This window comes from Harpia harpyja, chromosome 11 (genome assembly GCF_026419915.1).
Source record: "Harpia harpyja isolate bHarHar1 chromosome 11, bHarHar1 primary haplotype, whole genome shotgun sequence".
Classification (NCBI taxonomy): domain Eukaryota; kingdom Metazoa; phylum Chordata; class Aves; order Accipitriformes; family Accipitridae; genus Harpia; species Harpia harpyja.
Genome location: NC_068950.1, coordinates 12,496,401 through 12,513,521, shown reverse-complemented (window position 1 = coordinate 12,513,521; position 17,121 = coordinate 12,496,401). Strand labels below are relative to the sequence as shown.

The following is a 17,121-nucleotide window of genomic DNA, read 5'->3' as shown; positions in this document are numbered from 1 at the left end:
GTCTCTCTCTTGTAACGGATAACAAGAGACCTTGGAGCAAACCCTCAGCAAACTGCATTGCTTTTTATTGAAAAAATACCCCACCAAAAAAAAGGGGGAAAAACCCATCTCACAGGAATCAATGTTCTCTCTTAGCAATACCCTCCCACAGTCCTTGGAGGGCCTGGGTGTCTCTTTCCATGTTCATCTCCACCACCTTGCCAGCTGTGATGCCCAGATGCTCTTCGGTGTAACAAGGAGTTGCCCTCCCATTGAAGATGGTCTCTGAAAAGGCAAAAATACTACGCAAAATTAACAGCTAGGGTGCCTCCCAGCCCTGCCTCTCTCTGTATTTCCTTTACAACATGAAATCAGGAGTATTTTGGTAGTTATTTCTGGCTCTGAACACATTTCTGATGCTCCTGTCTGCAGGGACTCTCATTGCACGGATGCACGAAGTGTGAGGGAAGCACAGCAGCATTGGTACGTCACACCTCCTACTAAACCTATCCTTAATAGTTACTTTATGCCAATAGTTGCATTTGATGGGCCGTTACTCCATTTTCACATTTCCACTTTCCAGTTAGGTCACCCACAGCTGGAGAACTTCAGCAGCTCTGACCAAAATTCAGCCTCGGCTGCTGCTGCATGTCCCAAGATCCATCATTCACGTCAGCCTGAAGCTGCCGGTGGCAGGAGTCCCATTTTCTTCCTAAGCGCTACATAAAAAGGTAATGTTAATAAACGTTTCCAGCTGGAATGGTCCTATAAAACACCATTTGCCTGGGAAAGTTCACCCAGGATGTTAAACCCCAGTGCGGGCAAATTCATCTTTATTAATCCTTTGGTGGAGGGCACAGCGTGATGGCATGACACCAGGGCTGCTCTGACCGCAGAGACATTTAAGCCAAAATCGTGAAAAAAAAGCATGCGCAGTACTCAGTGGTACCCGCACATGCTTTCAGGGAGCACTGGGACCACCCCAGGACGGCTCAGCCGCCCCACCGGCTGCGACACCAGGACAGACCTGATGGCAGCAGTGTAGGGCAGAGAATAAGAAGAAATACAGAAAACCAGTTTCACCAATCCTTAAAACATCCTACCCGAGCATTTCTCTGCCTTCGTGCCCTTCACCAGGTGCTGCCATTGCCTTCGCGGGCTGCGAGCACTGGGCTGGGAAGGAGTTACTGGGTTTGGGGCACGAGCCCCGGCTGAAGGAGATGCTCGGAGGTTTGCCAGCGGAGCGGCAATGTGGGCGAGAAGAAATGATGAACAATTCAGAGCTGGTTGTACTGAATTTGATGCGTTTTGGGATTTCTCTATAGACCTTTCCTCTTCACGGGCAGCAGGGTGGTAACACAGTAAATGTTGATAGACACGTGTGATCCCTCCACGGCAAAAGTCCCTCCTCTGGCCCAACACTCCTCACACTCTGGTTTAAGAAAATCAGCAAAGGCAGCTTTAGAAAGGCGTAAGGGAAAAAAAAAGGCAAAAGATGTGCAGGAAAGGGCAAAAAGGCATTTCCGACACAGGCTGGCTCTCGCAGCTCTTTTATGTAACCAAGCACGTGGCTTTCCACGTTTATTTTAGGGTTTGACATGGGTTATCCGATTACCAGGCAGAGAGCATCTCTGTTAAATGATGTCAATCTTCACCGTACTGGCATTACAGCATCATAAAAAATTACATAGCTGCTATTTTGGGTAGCAGCTCTCTCCAACTCAGTGAATAAATGCATCTCCATATGACTCACTCTGGGGGATTATTAATAGACACAAAAGCAGAATGCCAAAAACCCAAGAATATCACTCAGTTACCACATGTAGCTTTCTAGTTTCTCACAGCAATCGCACTTGAGAACTTTTTGTCTCAAAAAATTAATATTATATATATAGGGGGAACAAATTTTCTATTCAACTCATACCTTGAAGGCTTGGGCAGGGTTGGGGGGGAGAAAGTCTGCAGCGATGGAGGATGCTCGTTGCTCCAGCTCTGGGTGTGCAGGGTACCACACTCCAGCCCTGCATCACACGCTGGGCTAACGCCTGTTCAGGGCAACGCCTCCTGCTAACAGACCCGTTAAGGCGAGTCTGCCACTATTAACAAAGCTTCAAATAAAAGTTCAGGTCTCCTCATTTAAACAGAAACCATCCGGGATGGCAAAGCAGTGGGGAGGAAGCGAATTCTTCCGAGAGGGAAGAAATCACACACTTCCCCTTTTGCTGCGTGACAGCCGTATCTGCATGACAGATAAATTGGCGATAGGCAGCAACCGGCAGATAAAGATACGGACTCAAGCCTGGAGCTCACCCTGCCCCGAGGCTGGCTTCTTCATTCAACCAGCTTTTCAGTAATCAGGGTGAAAGTCATCACTGAGGTCCTCCGTGCTGTCCTGGCCCTGCTGGCACACAAAACTGCTGCAGTCAAATAGAGTCAGCTTTGATAATGCGGGCAAACCTTTAAAAAAAAATGACACTTTTCCCCTAAAATGTTCTGTTGGTGTTTGTGACACTGCTGAGACGCTGCCATGGGAGCAGGGATTAGGTGTTCATGAGGATGGCATTATAGCTGGCTTTTACAAAGCAGGTTCACAGTCTCACACATGTTTATGATGATGATGATGACTGTGCCATCTTCAAGCTCAAAGAGAGCATTCACCTGAATGTCAAAGACAGACATGAACTCATTTGAATTCTACCAACTTTCACATTTCATAGTTCCCCTGTGCTGGGATTTGTTTCCCTTTGCCGAACACTATATCCACAACAGCACAATAACTTTAGTATGAATTTTCACCCTTTCACCAACTTGTTGGATGTTTGACATCAAGGTTTGCTCCCCAACAGTAAAGCAAATAACATGCCCCTCCAAAGTCATCCCTGCATTCCTTGTCTCCTCTCCCCAGGCATCTCCAGAATGAAACTACATTGGTAAACATTTCAGCCTGAAAAAGGAGCTTTTCCCAGCGGTAGCAGGACCCAAAACAGGGGCCAAAAGGCAGCAACGCTCCATCCTGCTTGCCACGGGGTGTGGCACATGGACACACACTTGCATTCACCCAGCTTATAGATGGTGTGGGCTTTATAAAATGTTCTTTAATGTTTGTTAGGTTAGAAAATTTAAGCTTACAGAGCTGATTATGCCGGGTATGTGGCTCCGTAAAGCCTGGTGCTCTTCATTGGTGGCAGGGAAGGGGTGATGAGCTCTACTGCTGGTCCTCACAGGCTGATATGATGTGGAGGTGAGGGAGGTTACCCCCACACTGGGGAGGTGGAGGCACCTGATGGGCCACCAGAGCTCAGGTTTGCTCTCGGTTTATAAAAGAAAGGGGAAATGGCCAATGTGGCAAGATGCATTGTAAGATGTGAATATAAAGCATGTATGATGTTGGATATGAAGCCTACGTGGCACCATGGACTGTCATCTGCGAAGCAGCAATGCAAACCAAAGCTGTTGATGGGACAGAAATGCCAACAGCAACTGGAAATGACCCCCTTTTATTTAAAGCTCATATTAAATTTGTTCCTTGGCAGATGCAGACATTACCCAGCTGGAAGCCTCTCCTAGTCTGAAGATCTGGCGTGTCAGCCAAGCTGATCTGGAGTTGAGTCATTGCTAACTCCAAAATTGAAGTGACAGGTAATTATTGTTCTATAGACTTGATAAAACTGAAATAGCTGAGAACTGAATATTTATCTTCAGTCTAATTTTCGGATGATGACGGCAATATCTTCGGAACTTAAACATGTCTCTCTGGTACTTCATCTACCCATTCACTCTTGCCTACTAATTCAAATTTTAAAGTATGTGTTGTGCTTCATGGGCAGTGCCAGTCATCAGCTGGGCTCTCTTACAGCAATTAAAAGGCACGCTGCAAAAAAAATCATGCAATATTGCCAATCGCTGCTTCCTTTCTCTTACAGCCGTGGTCGCCCTGTCTTGTGGCAGCACCATGCACAACTCCACTGGCTGCAGAGAAGGTCAGAGCCTGCCCGGGCGTGCACGGGGATGATGGGATGAGGGCATTTGTGGGCTGAAGATTTCACTTGTGCAGCCAGGATTTGGAAAGCACTGCTATTCCTGTTGTGCACAAAGGGATGGAGAGGTGCAGTAAGTCAACCCAGGTTCTGCATGGTCCATCCATGGCCACAAAGGACTCGTGGCAGGGGAGGATGCAAAGCTGGGTCTCCTAGGTCCCAGCACAGAGACTTACTTAAAAAAAACAAAACCACCACCACCTCTGACTGAAAGCAAAGGAAGAAATTAATGTTAAGTTTCAGATGGTATAGTTTTGGGGCTGAAGTCCAGTATCAGAGAAGTGTTCATGGGATCCAGGAAACAGCAGTATTAGTAGTCAGATAATTAACCAGCTGTTTTGATGATCCTTTTCAAGGACATTCTGGCCAAGGTCTGCTAACTCGTTTCTCTGTTATATCTATTTGCATGTCCATCCTCTCCATCTGCCTACAGGGTTTCCAGGCTGCTTATCACCCCCGATACCATGTCTATGTGCCTCCCAACAGCACCAGGCAAATAAAACACCTGCAGGCATGACTGCTTCACGAGAAGTCAAAGTGGATCCTGCTCCAGGCATGTTTTTAAAAAGGTAAGTCTAAACAGCGATTTGGAGGAATAATCAGAGGAAAGGCCATCTGCTGAACAGTCCCAGCGAGTCCAAGACAACATCCTAAAAATCACCAGCCACACCAGCAAAAGCCCTGAGAGCTTCTAATACACTGCCCAGTTCTTCATGACGAAGTGGGAATCTCTGCAAAATTTTAGAGAAGCCCAGAGTTTGTCAAGCTACACTCTCTAGTGGTTCTACAGAGCTTAATTTATGTGGAAATCCTGCAGAGGCTCAGGAAGTCCATCCACCCATGCAAGTCTTGCTCCTGCAAGGGGGTATTGCCCATTTTTCCCCAAATGGGACAGGCTGGGGGTTGCTCAAGTCCTTCATTAGTTTCCTCAAAGTCCTGGCGCTGGAGAGAAACCACTCCTGGTCCCTCATATTGCACACAGAGACCTGGCCCAGAACTTCTGCCAGGATTCTGGAGGGAAAAAAAGTACAAGTGTCAGCATCTAAATGATGTGAAATGATCCACAGCCTTCTGAGATGAAAAAAGCACTAATAGGAGTTCGGGTTTCTTTAATCCAGTTTAGGTGCAGACTCCTGTGACTCAAGATATGCCTTGGGTCAAATGCTGCTCTTGGTTATAGGATGATGATGTTGAGGCAAAACAATGCCTTGGCATCGAGGGTTGGTGCTGGCGTCCAAGAGCAGGATTGCCCCTTGCCCCTGAAAAAGCCAGATATCAAATGCCAACCTCCAAAACAGAGTAAAACCAGAGTGGCACGCAGAATAGCCGGCTCCTCCTTGGACCAAAGCAGTCACAACCCAAGCGCATTAGAAAATCATCACACACAACCACATAACACACACAACCACACTTCAGGTAGGAGGGTAAAGCTTCCTTCTGCCAACCACAACCGGACCTGCCCCCGTGGCGAGCTGGATGCTGTATGGAGGGTGGAAGGGTTTGGGAGGGGGCACAGGTGAAGAGAAACTCACAATAATTAAATAAAATACAGGCATCATCTTTTTAGGCCAAAGGATATGTGTTGCAATAGATACAATATGGAGACAGTGAGTGAAGGAGACATTGCCAAAACCCTCACAAAACTAGACTGAACACAAGAATGTGTCTCTATCCCTGCCTACTAGTGATGGGAGACAAAAATAAGTGTCAGATAGACAGTCAATAAACAGATTTTTCTTTTCCCCAGGTGTCCCTTTCCAGGTCAAACACATCCTATGAGCACTGCACCAAACTGCCCAAATTGCCCCGAGAGCGTCAACGTTCTATGTCAGCAAGCCCTGCTTGTTAGGTGAATGACGATGATGAAGCAGCTCTGGCACGCTGGCTTTGTGCCCGCCTGGGATGGAACATCCATCCAGGCAGCCCTTGGAGGGCTATGGGCCCCTTGGGTTGGGTATTTGGGAGGCTTTGGCATGCACCAGCCATGGCATAAGGCTGGATCTGGGGATGGTCACTGGCCTCTTGGACAACTCTTCCCACTCCCTGGTTCCTCTCCTTGCTCTTGCCCAGGGCTAATGCTTGAAGTAGGCTCCGAGGAGGAAAACCAGCCCAGCTCAAAGGGCTTTAGAGAAAGGAAAAAGCACATCAAGGGAAGAAGGTTGACTGCAAAACCCCTTCACCACAATTTTCTCCAAGATCTCAGAATATGACTCAGAGCTTATTAAATAGTGTCAGCCTCCTAAAGAGAAGTTTGGCCCCAAATGGTTTTCTTGATATTTCTTTTAAAAGAAACCTTGAAAAACCCACTTTTACAACTAAGCACAGCACATCCAATACAAGCAGTTTTCCTTTTCTTCCCACCCTCTTCTTTTCTACCCCACTGAATATATCTCAGCGGAGTAAAGTAAGGTTGAGGTATGCCTTCAAGGACAGATGCAGTTTAAGCTACAGTAATCTGCTTCTACTGTTATAGATGCTCATCTGCTGCATATATTTAGACTTTTAACAAAATCTGCTAGGACTTTGCAAAGGTGGAAGAAATAAAGCAGGTTAAAAACCAATATGTTCATCCAAGTGACCTTGTGGGTCTGCTTGTGGCATGTGCAACTTCTTACAAGGAGGTTTGGTTATTCTTGTCCCTTTCCCAAATGCTACACAGCTCCCATCAGATCCCTGCACTTGCTCTGGATATGTTTTTGCAGCAAGTTGTTGCTCAAGGCTTGAGAATATGGTTATCCTGCTTCAACAAGCAAAGCAGACCACTCTTAGGGGCTGAGGGGTGGAGAGAGGGACGTCAATCCAAAGCCTGAAGTGCTTAGAAACCATCTTATATTTCATAGACTTCAGACATTCAAGACTGGAAAAAGGTTTCTGCTCTAAGTTTTTTTCCATAAGCATGACTCCTTTTAATAAGTAATCGGCGCTGATCTTTTCGCTTTTCCATATCCCAAAGAGTTTGAGAGTAAGTCTCCTGCCTGACGAAGAACCTGAGTCAGCTGAAAACCATCAAGAAGCTCCTGGGTTCTGCTTGGCACACCATGATGGTTGCAAGATGCGCCATGGCCAAGGATTTGCTGACTGGATGTGAATGGGCAACACCCCCCCCAGCCTCAATTCTCTTTATGTTTTCATGTTTTTTGCAGAAGGGTAGAGCAAATCAAAGTCTGTTGCCCTCACCCCAATCCTACCAGCAGCCTGGGGCAGTTCTGGAGCATGTCAACTCCAAAGAAGACAACTACTGATGCCCTCCAAACCTCCTGTCCATCCTCATGCCTCCACAACCAGCAGCAGGACAGTCTACCCAAGCATTCACAAATATTGTCACCTAGAGGTCCATCAGTGAGGTTAAAATCTATACAGAAGACTAAAGCACTTGCTGCTGGTCACATTAAGTGCACAGGTAAGATGGGAATTAGTTCTCCTTCCCTCACAAAGCTTCCACCAAAGCCCATGCTTTTGGTGCCATCATCATGGGCAAGGAAAATATAGAAAAAAAAATATTAAAACTAATAGGTGGCTGAACGAAACTCCATGTAAAAGGAGGCTGGTGTATTGAAAGACGATGACATATCTGTAACACAGGCTTTGTATGGGGAAATTTATACATGAGATGTTCAGCATCTAGAAAATGAACAATGTTTCAAAAGGACAGCCCCAATTTCATCACTCTTGTACTACTTGGAAAAGCTTTATAAGGCAGTTTTGAGAGAAGGGTTTGTGGGATCAAGCCCCAGGACTTTTTATTAATTAAAGTGTTTAAATAATTGAAATGTGCAGTCTCTTGACTCTCCTTAGCGTGGCTACCTGCTTGAGAGCTGACATAAATTATGGAAAAAAAATCATATGCAAGAGGACAGAGTTATCACCTTGAAGAATTTGTAACAGATCAAACGGCTCCGTAGCACTGAGAAATGCCAACAGCCCTAAGAAGGACAATGTGATGGGAGGAAGGTGGTGAAATCTCATCTCTGGGGAAGTCAGGATGCTCGGGAACAGCTGTGTGGTCAAAGCAGCTGCCGAAATGCTGCAAGGATTTAGGAAAATCAGAATTTGCTGGGAATTTTTGACCATTAACAGGATAAAGCAGCACGTGGTGAAACCTGCCAGAGAGGACCCTGTCACTGAGCTTTTATATGGGAAGCTATTAAAGCTAGGTAGTGCTTGAGTTGTCCCAATCCTGTGATACAGCAATGACTCAACTCGACAGGAGACCAGGGAACTGAGCAGTTCACAGCATTCAGAAATAGCTTCTACCTTAAGAAGAGAGCTTGATACTGCAGCCTCACAAATGCTGCTTGGAAAGCTGCTCTTGCTGGAGGTGCTCACATCCAGTCCTGCACGAATAAGAGTAACTCCCGGGTCTCTCCCCCTGGCGGGCCCTCCCTACCCCACTGCCTGAAAGCCAAAGGAAAATCCAGTGCAGGGAAGGAAGCATAAGGAACTTGCCTTTTTTTGGCAATATTCTAGGGATGGCACAGCACTAATAGGGAACAAAATCTTCTGACGTGGACTGTCCAACCCCACTTGGAGCAAACATTGGAGGAAATCTCTTCAGTCATAAAAATCCCTAATATTTTAGAGATTTTCAGAAGTCACAGGCTATTTTCGAGGGACTTCAAACCCTTTAAAGGGATCTGATTTTCAGAAGGTCCAGTGAAAAATGGCCAACGTTAAAGGGCTTTGGGCTGAGTGCCCCATTCAAATATCAGCCATATCAGCAAAAGATGCTATTAATGCAATCTCATGGTCTGTTCCACATATATCACACACATCAGAGCAATGAAATCAATACAATACAGAAACCTATGTCCTGACAAAGTGTCTCCATGGGATGCAGTGCAAACCTGGCCCTCATATGGTGTCAAAGCAGGAAGAAATATCAGTACAGGTAACAATCTCTTTTGAAATAATAAATACAAAAGGTGGGGTTTTTTTGTTTGTTCAGTTTTTTTGTTGTTGTTGTTTTTACTCATGACAGCATTTGTTAAAAATATTACATCTGCTTTTGAGAAGGTAATATCCTCTCTGTATAATATGGAAAAATAAACTCTACAGGACACACAACAGATACCTCCAGCTGGCACAGAGCTGCTCCAAGAGATTAGATCCACAGACTCATTAACGCAGAGGGCTGGTTTTGCCTTCCTTGTCCCCCAACTCTTAAAACATTGTGTTGTAGGAATGGTAAAAGACAAGAATACATAAAAACAGTAAAATGTTTATTTTCTTAGAAAAAAAGAGATTCAAAATGATTGTGATCACACTCCCATTCGTGCTCAGCAAAGCCAATACTGCAAGCTTAGTCCTTGATTAAGATACCTATTAAATGAAATTCTTTTTCCTCTTAAAATACAAATTCCTGCTCCTGCATCACTTCCAGTATTTCAGTGATAACATGCTTTTAATGGATAATAGTTTCTCAGCTTCTTCTCAGCAGAGAAACAAGGCCTGCCGTGGCAAAAACATCCCATCTCCAAAGCTTGAAATCACCAGCATTAATAAGCACTCCGGCCCAAATGCGGACTGACAGACAGCTTAAAGGGTGTTTCTTAGATGCTTGAATGTTCACTTATGGAAGCTTTGTATAACACTACCTCATCTGATAGAAAACAGGCCAGAAGCCTCAATAAAATCAACAACGTCTTTTAGATTAACTTTAAGGATTTGCTGCATATCTGGACACAGAAAAAAGTGAGAAGTTGCAACAAGTTTTAACTAGCAGCAACAAAAACAGTTCCTTACGAGTTCTTAGCAATATTCCTCATCTGTTCATTAAGAAACACTGTAACTGAATGGAGCATATAATGTGGAAATGATCTTCTTCTGTTATGTAGTGCTGTTTGCTCTAGAAGACTTCCAAAAGGTCTCGACTGGGTTGTAATCTATTTACACAGTAGTATTCCTGGAGCAAGGGGCAGAATTGGCACTATGTGACATCTTCCTCTTCTGAACAATAATCACGACCCTGTAAGGAGAAAAGCCAGACAGTGTGTAAATGACTACTTGAAGACAGGAGTAACATAAATCAAGGGAGCACTTACTAATAATACATATCAGTTCTCTAAATTTAGGAGATTTACGTGGTAGAAACCTTAAAAGTAGGGAATGGAGTCTGCACAACTCCTCCAACCTTCCTGAAGGTTTGCATGAAACCAGGACAGAAGACCCTTCCCTTTCTGTCACTATTAATCTCATAAATTTCATCCCCTATATTGAATTCCAGGGGCAGTCCAATAAACTGATTTACAAAACTATTTTATGTAAAGATACGCCTTGATGGACACAACCCTATAGATCTGTTGCAAAAACATAATCTCTGAGGCAAAAGCAATGAAGCCTGTAATCTATGAGCAAGACAAGTCAGCTGCTGTGAACGAGAGTACTTCATCTGATAACCTAGCAAGAGTTTAATGTAAGAGCAAAAGATATTATTCGTATTGAAATTGCACAATGGGGGAAAACAGGCTAACTTTCACAAAACACAGACTTCTTACAGACCACTCATGTTATGCCTTCCAGCCCATCCCAAACACAAGACTTGCAGCAGCATCTATCTAAGTATTACCCTCGGGAACATCTGGAGAAATTATGTCCCATCCCTCACTAGCTGCTTCTTGCAAAGCAGCAAGAAGAGGACCCAACGGGACCCACTGTCCTGTTTCTCTACACAGAAACAGATGGAGCTGAGCTTTTCAACACACAAGCCACCCAAGATATCCTGCGTAAAACAAGTGCCTCAAACATAGTACCAAAAATCTCAACCTCTGGACTATTTCGCATTGTTCCCATGTGCCAGGTGTACCACCCGAGCACTTGCATGGAAAATCCCAGCAGCTGAGCAAAGGGCTGGCAAAGAAGAAGAAGAAAAGGAGAAACACGAGAGTCTCAGACCTGCAATAAAATGTAAAAGCTCAATGACACCCTGTAAGCAGAAGAGACCAACTCAGCAGTGGTAAAATGGGCGAAGCTCTACTCACTCAAGGAGTGGTACCCAGTTGCCCCACAAATCAACTCCAGTCACTGTCCTGTCTGGAAAGAGACAGGGGAAGGAAAAAAGTAAAAAAAGAAAAGCGAGATATGTTTCTTGATGCAGCGATCAGTTTATCTGGGATGCACAGCTGGGGTACACATCAGGAACAAAGGCTCCAAAATGTCTCTGCAATTAAAATCCCACTGGCGATGCTGGGATTGCACAGCGTGCTTTGCTGAAGGGTCCACACCCAGGAATGTGTGGCGCTTTAACAGCTCTCTGTGGCCCAATACTATTAGTAAAAAGGCTTTCTTAGTATGTTGAAAAAAAACCCCAAGAGACTAATCAGCCCTAATTTCAATTCAGCAATCACTGACCCAGAAAGAAAGAAAAAAAATACATTTTTTCAAGTAAAAGATTTGACTCAGAAAGAAGGAATGCTGAAATACTTTGCAGCAAAGCCCAAATCCATTGGTTTTCTCCATGCCAGGGACCACAATGCATTTGGACAAACCCACGAGACTAAGCTGGTGGTGATGAAGGGTTTGTGCAACATGCTTCAGAGCTGTGAAAGCCACCGGTAGCAAATGATGACTGAGGCTCAGGGCATTTCCAGGAGATTGATTTACCTGGTTCCCAGGCCTCCTGCTCAAGAGGGAGCCCCGTAGCCCACCAGTGCTATTAAAGGCTCAAACAGACCCAAAACATGGAAGAAAGCTGTCTTGCATTTTTCCCCTCCCATTCCTCCTGCCATTCTTCTGCTTCTGAGTCTGCTCTGTGGCAATTAAGTGCATCGCTCCTCAAAAGGATTCCAAGAAACTGCTTAAAAAGCAACGTGCCGAAGAAGTCCTTGCCATGGCACGGAAGTACCACCTCTCACCCACTGCCTGAAGGCTGCCGAGAGGCAGGCTGCTGCTGCCAGACACTTTATTTCCATCTTCACACCAGTGGGGATGGAGACACCTCCGTGTCTTGGAGATGGCCTTCAAGGCTGTGGCCCTCGGTCACTGGCGGGCGGGGAGCTGCCACCATCCCAACCTTCCCGCCAGCCTGCTCCTTCCCGTGAGCGTGCATGGGCAGCGACGGCACAGCTGAATGGGGGGAGGAGGGTGAGAACTGCCTGAAATGCCAGGAACACCTCCCACACCTTCCTGCAGTGCAACACGCCGCTCTTCCACCCGCTGAGCCCCCCGGCACGGACCCGCAACCCCAACCCAACTGGCTTAATTTGATGCCCAAACTGTGCTAACACCTCGACGACGAGACAAGGAGCCCCACTGCAGCCCGAGGCTGCTGTGGTTTTTTGGAGGGAAATGCTCCAGATCTGGGTTTGCCCTGCTGACGCACCAGCTGGCGGGAAGGGGGAGGACGCGACAAGGGAGCTGGGGGGACACACACCCTGCAAAAGGCTTCCGCAGCCACTCGGCGGCTGGCTGAAGTTTTCACATCCACTGCCCCACTCTGCTGCAGAGCCGCATGGAGGAGTGTGCTGCAATGCAGGGGAAGGGACGCATTTGTTACACGCCAAGAATAATGTTGGAGCGAAGGCACGGTGGGCTGTCAGCTTGCATGCAAACTTAGGGGTTTTGCTTTCACTTGGGGTTTATGGCGAGTTAAGAGGATGTTGCTTTTCTTTCCTTGGAAGAAGGAAGGGCCATGTCCACCTTCTTAGTGGTGGGATGCAACACAACCTGCAGGACCACCCTGCTCTGGCAGGTTTGGCTTATTTTGTTAGGGGTGGGAATCGGCTGTGACAGCAAACACCCCGTTTTGCACGTACTGCTGCACCCATCCCATCTGTCCTACACCTGCTGCCCTGGCTACGCTGCAAAGACCCACACCAACATGCACCCAGTATTTAATTCCAGCACAAAAACGAAGCATGTGGGGCTCAGCCCAGCAAGGTCTGAAGCGTCCTGGCCCAGTTCAACGGGGTTAAGCACATACTAGTCTTTAAGCACACGGGAAACAGCATTTAAGCCCTGGAGCAGCTCATGAGCAGAAAGTCAAGCAGGTGCTTTAGCACCTTCTTGAAGGAGGGCTTGTGGTAAGTGAGGTCTCCTTGAAGAAATACATAGCAATGGGTATTTATCCTCCTAAAAAGAGCAGGAGAGGGGGGAAACCATGCTACAAGGAGGCCCAAAAAGTTTAAATTCCCCCCTTTTTTTTTATTTTTCTCTAAAGCTTATTCCCTAATTGAATTTTTAGCAATAATAACAAGGTCAGTGTTCCTCAGGAAGATCAGAAAAAGAATAAAGCTGCCTTCCCTGCTGCATTGTAAATCCAACACACGGGTTTCTCTTTGGTGCTCCTTGGGCAGAAAGGCAGGAGAGGTGTCTACCTCCCCATTGGCAGAGAACGAAGGCTGCTTTGGTCCTGCTAAGCACCATGGCCTCAATCCAGTAAAATACTTAAAAATGTCAATTTTTGACCCCTTGGTTGTTTCAGAGGATGCTGGAGGAGATGATACCTCGAGTGGCTGCACCAGTGATCAGTGAGAGGCCTGCTGTGCTTGAGATGAGGAATTATCCTGGTGGGGCTGGGCAAAACCTCACTTGAAACGGTGAGCTAACAGCTTGCAAAGCTGATAAAGTCTTCTGAAGAAACCACACTGAAATACTGACCATGTGAAGCAGCAATCAGAAGACGAGCTCTATGACGTGAGTAGAGGAGCTCCGGTAGCATCTGAGTGCAGACCGAAGTGATGGTGGGTTTTTTGGGGGGAGCAGATGTGTGTCAGGAAGGAAAAGAAGAAAGCAGAGAAGATGACACCTCCCCCCCCAATTAGAGCAGCATCGTGGCTGAAAAATTAGAGTGCAGGATTGCCGGCCAAACCCTGTCCCTGCTGCCCAGGGGAGCAGGCTCCCGTGTCCAGAGGAGCCACAGGCCCAGCGCATGCAACTGGTAACAGGAATGTACGGGCCATCCTTTCATAGTCCTTAATAGCACGGGCTATTAAATAAGTTTTAATGACTGAGAGTGTAAATGTACTACACCGAGGAAGATGAGAAGGGGAACACGCACATCCAAGTCCAGGTAATTCCTGAGAAATCCTGTCTTCCTCCCCTGCAGTTTCAAAATCCAACTTTCAGCTTTTGTAGATGTCCACAGAAATGCCTTAACACAAGTGTGTAAATATAAGATAATTTTTAAAAAGCCTTATGTTCCTTTCCTGCTGCTTGCACCCAAACCAGAAGGGCTCATTCCCCTGCTCTCTCCCCTCGCTGCATCTAGAAAGCACTGTCATCCTGATGCCCCTACCAGGGCATGCATCACAGCTGATGATATGCTTTTAGAGAAAAAAAAGAAAAAGAAAAAAAAAACACAGGAAAAGCCCTTTTCCCCATTGTTGCAGTGACAGGCCAATAAACAAAACCCCATGCCACCCGAATGCAGAAGCCTTCCTGGTTCAATAGCCTTTTGTGCAGCTGGCAGCCTTGCCGAGGGAGAGAAGGCAGCTAAGGAGATGCTTCTTCCGCCACGGCTCTGCAGCTTGGCACCAGCATCCTCGCGCTGTGGCCCTGGCGAGGAGGAGGAAGAGCAGGCTGGATGGCCTGGGAGAGGGAAATGAGCTGCACCAAGCAGCCCTTTCTTCTGCGGCGGCTGAAAGAGCTTGTGGGACACAGTGGTCCCTTTCAGAGGAGATGGCCAGCACTGGGAAACGTTAGCCTGGCTCTGCGGTGGGAACCCTTTTCATCAATCTGGTTTTGTTTACAGTGCTCACAGAAAGGATGGGAAGAAAATACCAGGAGGTGGCACTAAATAATTGTATACTGTGCTCATTTTTGTCCGTTTCTTATTTTGCTAGAGAAAAATCAAGAGAGTCATTAAGAGCAATCTACTTTGCTAATGAGTTTTAGCTTAATAATTCTGCCCTTGCATACATTTTGGTTAGCACCCCACCCCTATTTCTAACGGCACTCTTTAAATACGATACAAGGAGCTGCATTGTGTCTTCCCCCTGTGTTTCATGCCCAGTTTTACTAATGAGGGGATGGAGCGAGTTGCTGCCAGGCATCTCTCCCATGGCCTCCAACAACAAACCAGTAGTCTCCAACCCAGCTCCCTGCAGCCAGGTGTGCGGATCAGCAGAGAAACCCCTGCAAACTCGCCCTGGCACAGGTGTTCAAGACCAAGTTGTCTCTTGACCCAAAGCGACATCCCCTGTGGAAGCAGAAACACGTTGGCCTGGGCTCAGGGTATCCACTGGCCGCATGAGAGTTCGTAGCAAGACATCTTCATGTGCTATGACATTTTTTGAATCTCATTTTCTTCCATGAACATGTTTGCATTGTGACTATTTTTTTAATAAACCACTGTAGCCATGTAGGAAACAGCTTATGATGATGGGACTGGTGATGATTTCCTCTGGTACAGCTTACCTGGATTGTTTTGGGGTTGTTTTTTTTACACTACAAAGCCAGAGATGCTTCTTTTCTGAGGGTATAATCCCCAGATACAATCCTAGAACTTGCTTGTCAGCTGTTCAATTATACCTCAGCCTTGGTAGTTTTACCTACAGTGAGACAGCAGCCTACACACTGTGCTACAGCCTACAGTAATAAAATATCCTTAAAGGAGATAATTTCTGATGATCATTTTACTGCTCCATATGTAGGATTCAGAGAAAGCAGTCATTTTTCAGACCATTTTCCGTGATAGCCATCATCAAGATGTTTTCGCTAGCAAGCACTAAATGGGGTAAATTTTCCACATTCAACATTTTATACTTTGCAGCTTTTAATTTTGCTTTTATTTCATGTTTTCAGGGAAGCGTTGGTGGGACAAGGCCCTGTTATGGAGGCACACACAATCAAATCCAACAGGTGTTAAAGCTCAGATTTATTCTTCAGTAAAAAGTTAGTTAGAACTTGGTAACATTTTGTAAACCACAGGTTCAATGATGTAAAGGGAATTAATACTGCACAGCTGACTTAAGAATTCTTAAGATGTAAAATGATGGCTCCAAAATACGCATATCACTCACCTAAAAGCTGAGGGCTCTCTCCTTTGAGGAGTTACCTCGGGCGGTGCCCCGACCCGAGGGGGAGTCCCCGACTGCAGACCCGCTGCTCCGAGGAGGACTGATTCCACCATGTCCTCCGGCAGGACCCCGTTTATACCCCTGCTGAATCTGACCTGTGGTCATTTAATCCCTATTGGCCAAGAAGGTCACCTCAGTGTACCTGGCGTGTCTCGATTGGTCAGTTCAAATTTCAACCTGCAGCCTCCAGGGTTTGGGGTTTTTTTCTCTTCTCCCTGCCTGGAGAAGTTTCGTTTCCTGTTGAGGGGGTGTACTGCCACAGGCTCCCTCAAGTCTGTGGACCTGAGGTTGCAAAGACTGTGCCCAGGATTAATCCTCCGCTCTGAGCCATCCTGTTCAATTAATGGGATTTCTTCTGAGAGGGTAAGGTGGAGTTTGCATGTGGTCCTACACAAGCAGGGTCCAAATAAATTTGAGATGTAGGAGAAAAAAAAAAAAAGACGACTGGAGAAATTTTAGAAGAGACATGGCAATTTGTCTTCTGTGTTTCACAGCAACTCTTTGTGAATCCATATACAATATCTAACTAAACTAGTCCTTGCACTATTAGATTAGAGAAAACATAGGTAACTAATTTATTTGCCTGAATACCAGTACAAACAGCCTCATTTTGCTACAGTTTCTCACTGCAGCCAGCAGAAAACACCAGGTCATGCAGACAGGGATGCTGTTAGTGGGCTGCAATTCTATCTTCTTAATCAGAGATGGTATTTAAAAACCAGATTTATCACACCATGATGAGTGCAGCGACTTTCCCTGTCCTGGCTTGGCTGGTGAGACCCATTTCTCCTCTTCTGGGCATCACACAGCAGATCTCAGATTTATCCAGCGGCTGCTGCGTTTGCTTTAGGAGGAATGTGTCAGTTGCTCTCTGCTTCCTTCTCAAGTTTCCAAGTCATATTTCTGACTTCATGTCTCAGTTCAAGTTAATCACTCGTACCTCTGACCCATGTCTTTCTAATTTACTCCGGGTGGGTTCTCTCCTGTGGCTTAATTGCTGCTATTACTTGTTGCTCATCCTCTGCTGGAATGTATTTATGTGATTTCAGGCAAGGCCAATTCTCAAAAAATTACGATAATGCTGTCACCAG

At 46.0% G+C, this 17,121-nt stretch overlaps 1 protein-coding gene and 1 long non-coding RNA gene across 3 annotated transcripts in view; one reads left to right on the top strand and one right to left on the bottom strand.

The window, feature by feature from the left end:
• Nucleotides 1-304: 304 nt before the first annotated feature.
• On the top strand, nucleotides 305-6,525 carry LOC128148004 (uncharacterized). The gene is made up of 3 exons (XR_008237154.1): nucleotides 305-710; nucleotides 3,513-3,618; nucleotides 3,903-6,525. It is a non-coding gene; the product is annotated as an uncharacterized LOC128148004 (long non-coding RNA).
• A 2,689-nt stretch (nucleotides 6,526-9,214) lies between these two features.
• The window catches only part of C11H1orf21 (chromosome 11 C1orf21 homolog), a 128,444-nt gene continuing 120,537 nt past the window's right edge, over nucleotides 9,215-17,121 (bottom strand). For both annotated transcript variants that reach the window (XM_052801356.1, XM_052801357.1), the window contains exon 6: nucleotides 9,215-9,981. In XM_052801356.1, coding sequence (XP_052657316.1) covers nucleotides 9,943-9,981 — 39 coding nt within the window. In that variant the 3' untranslated portion in view covers nucleotides 9,215-9,942. The remainder of the gene's footprint in view (nucleotides 9,982-17,121) is intronic.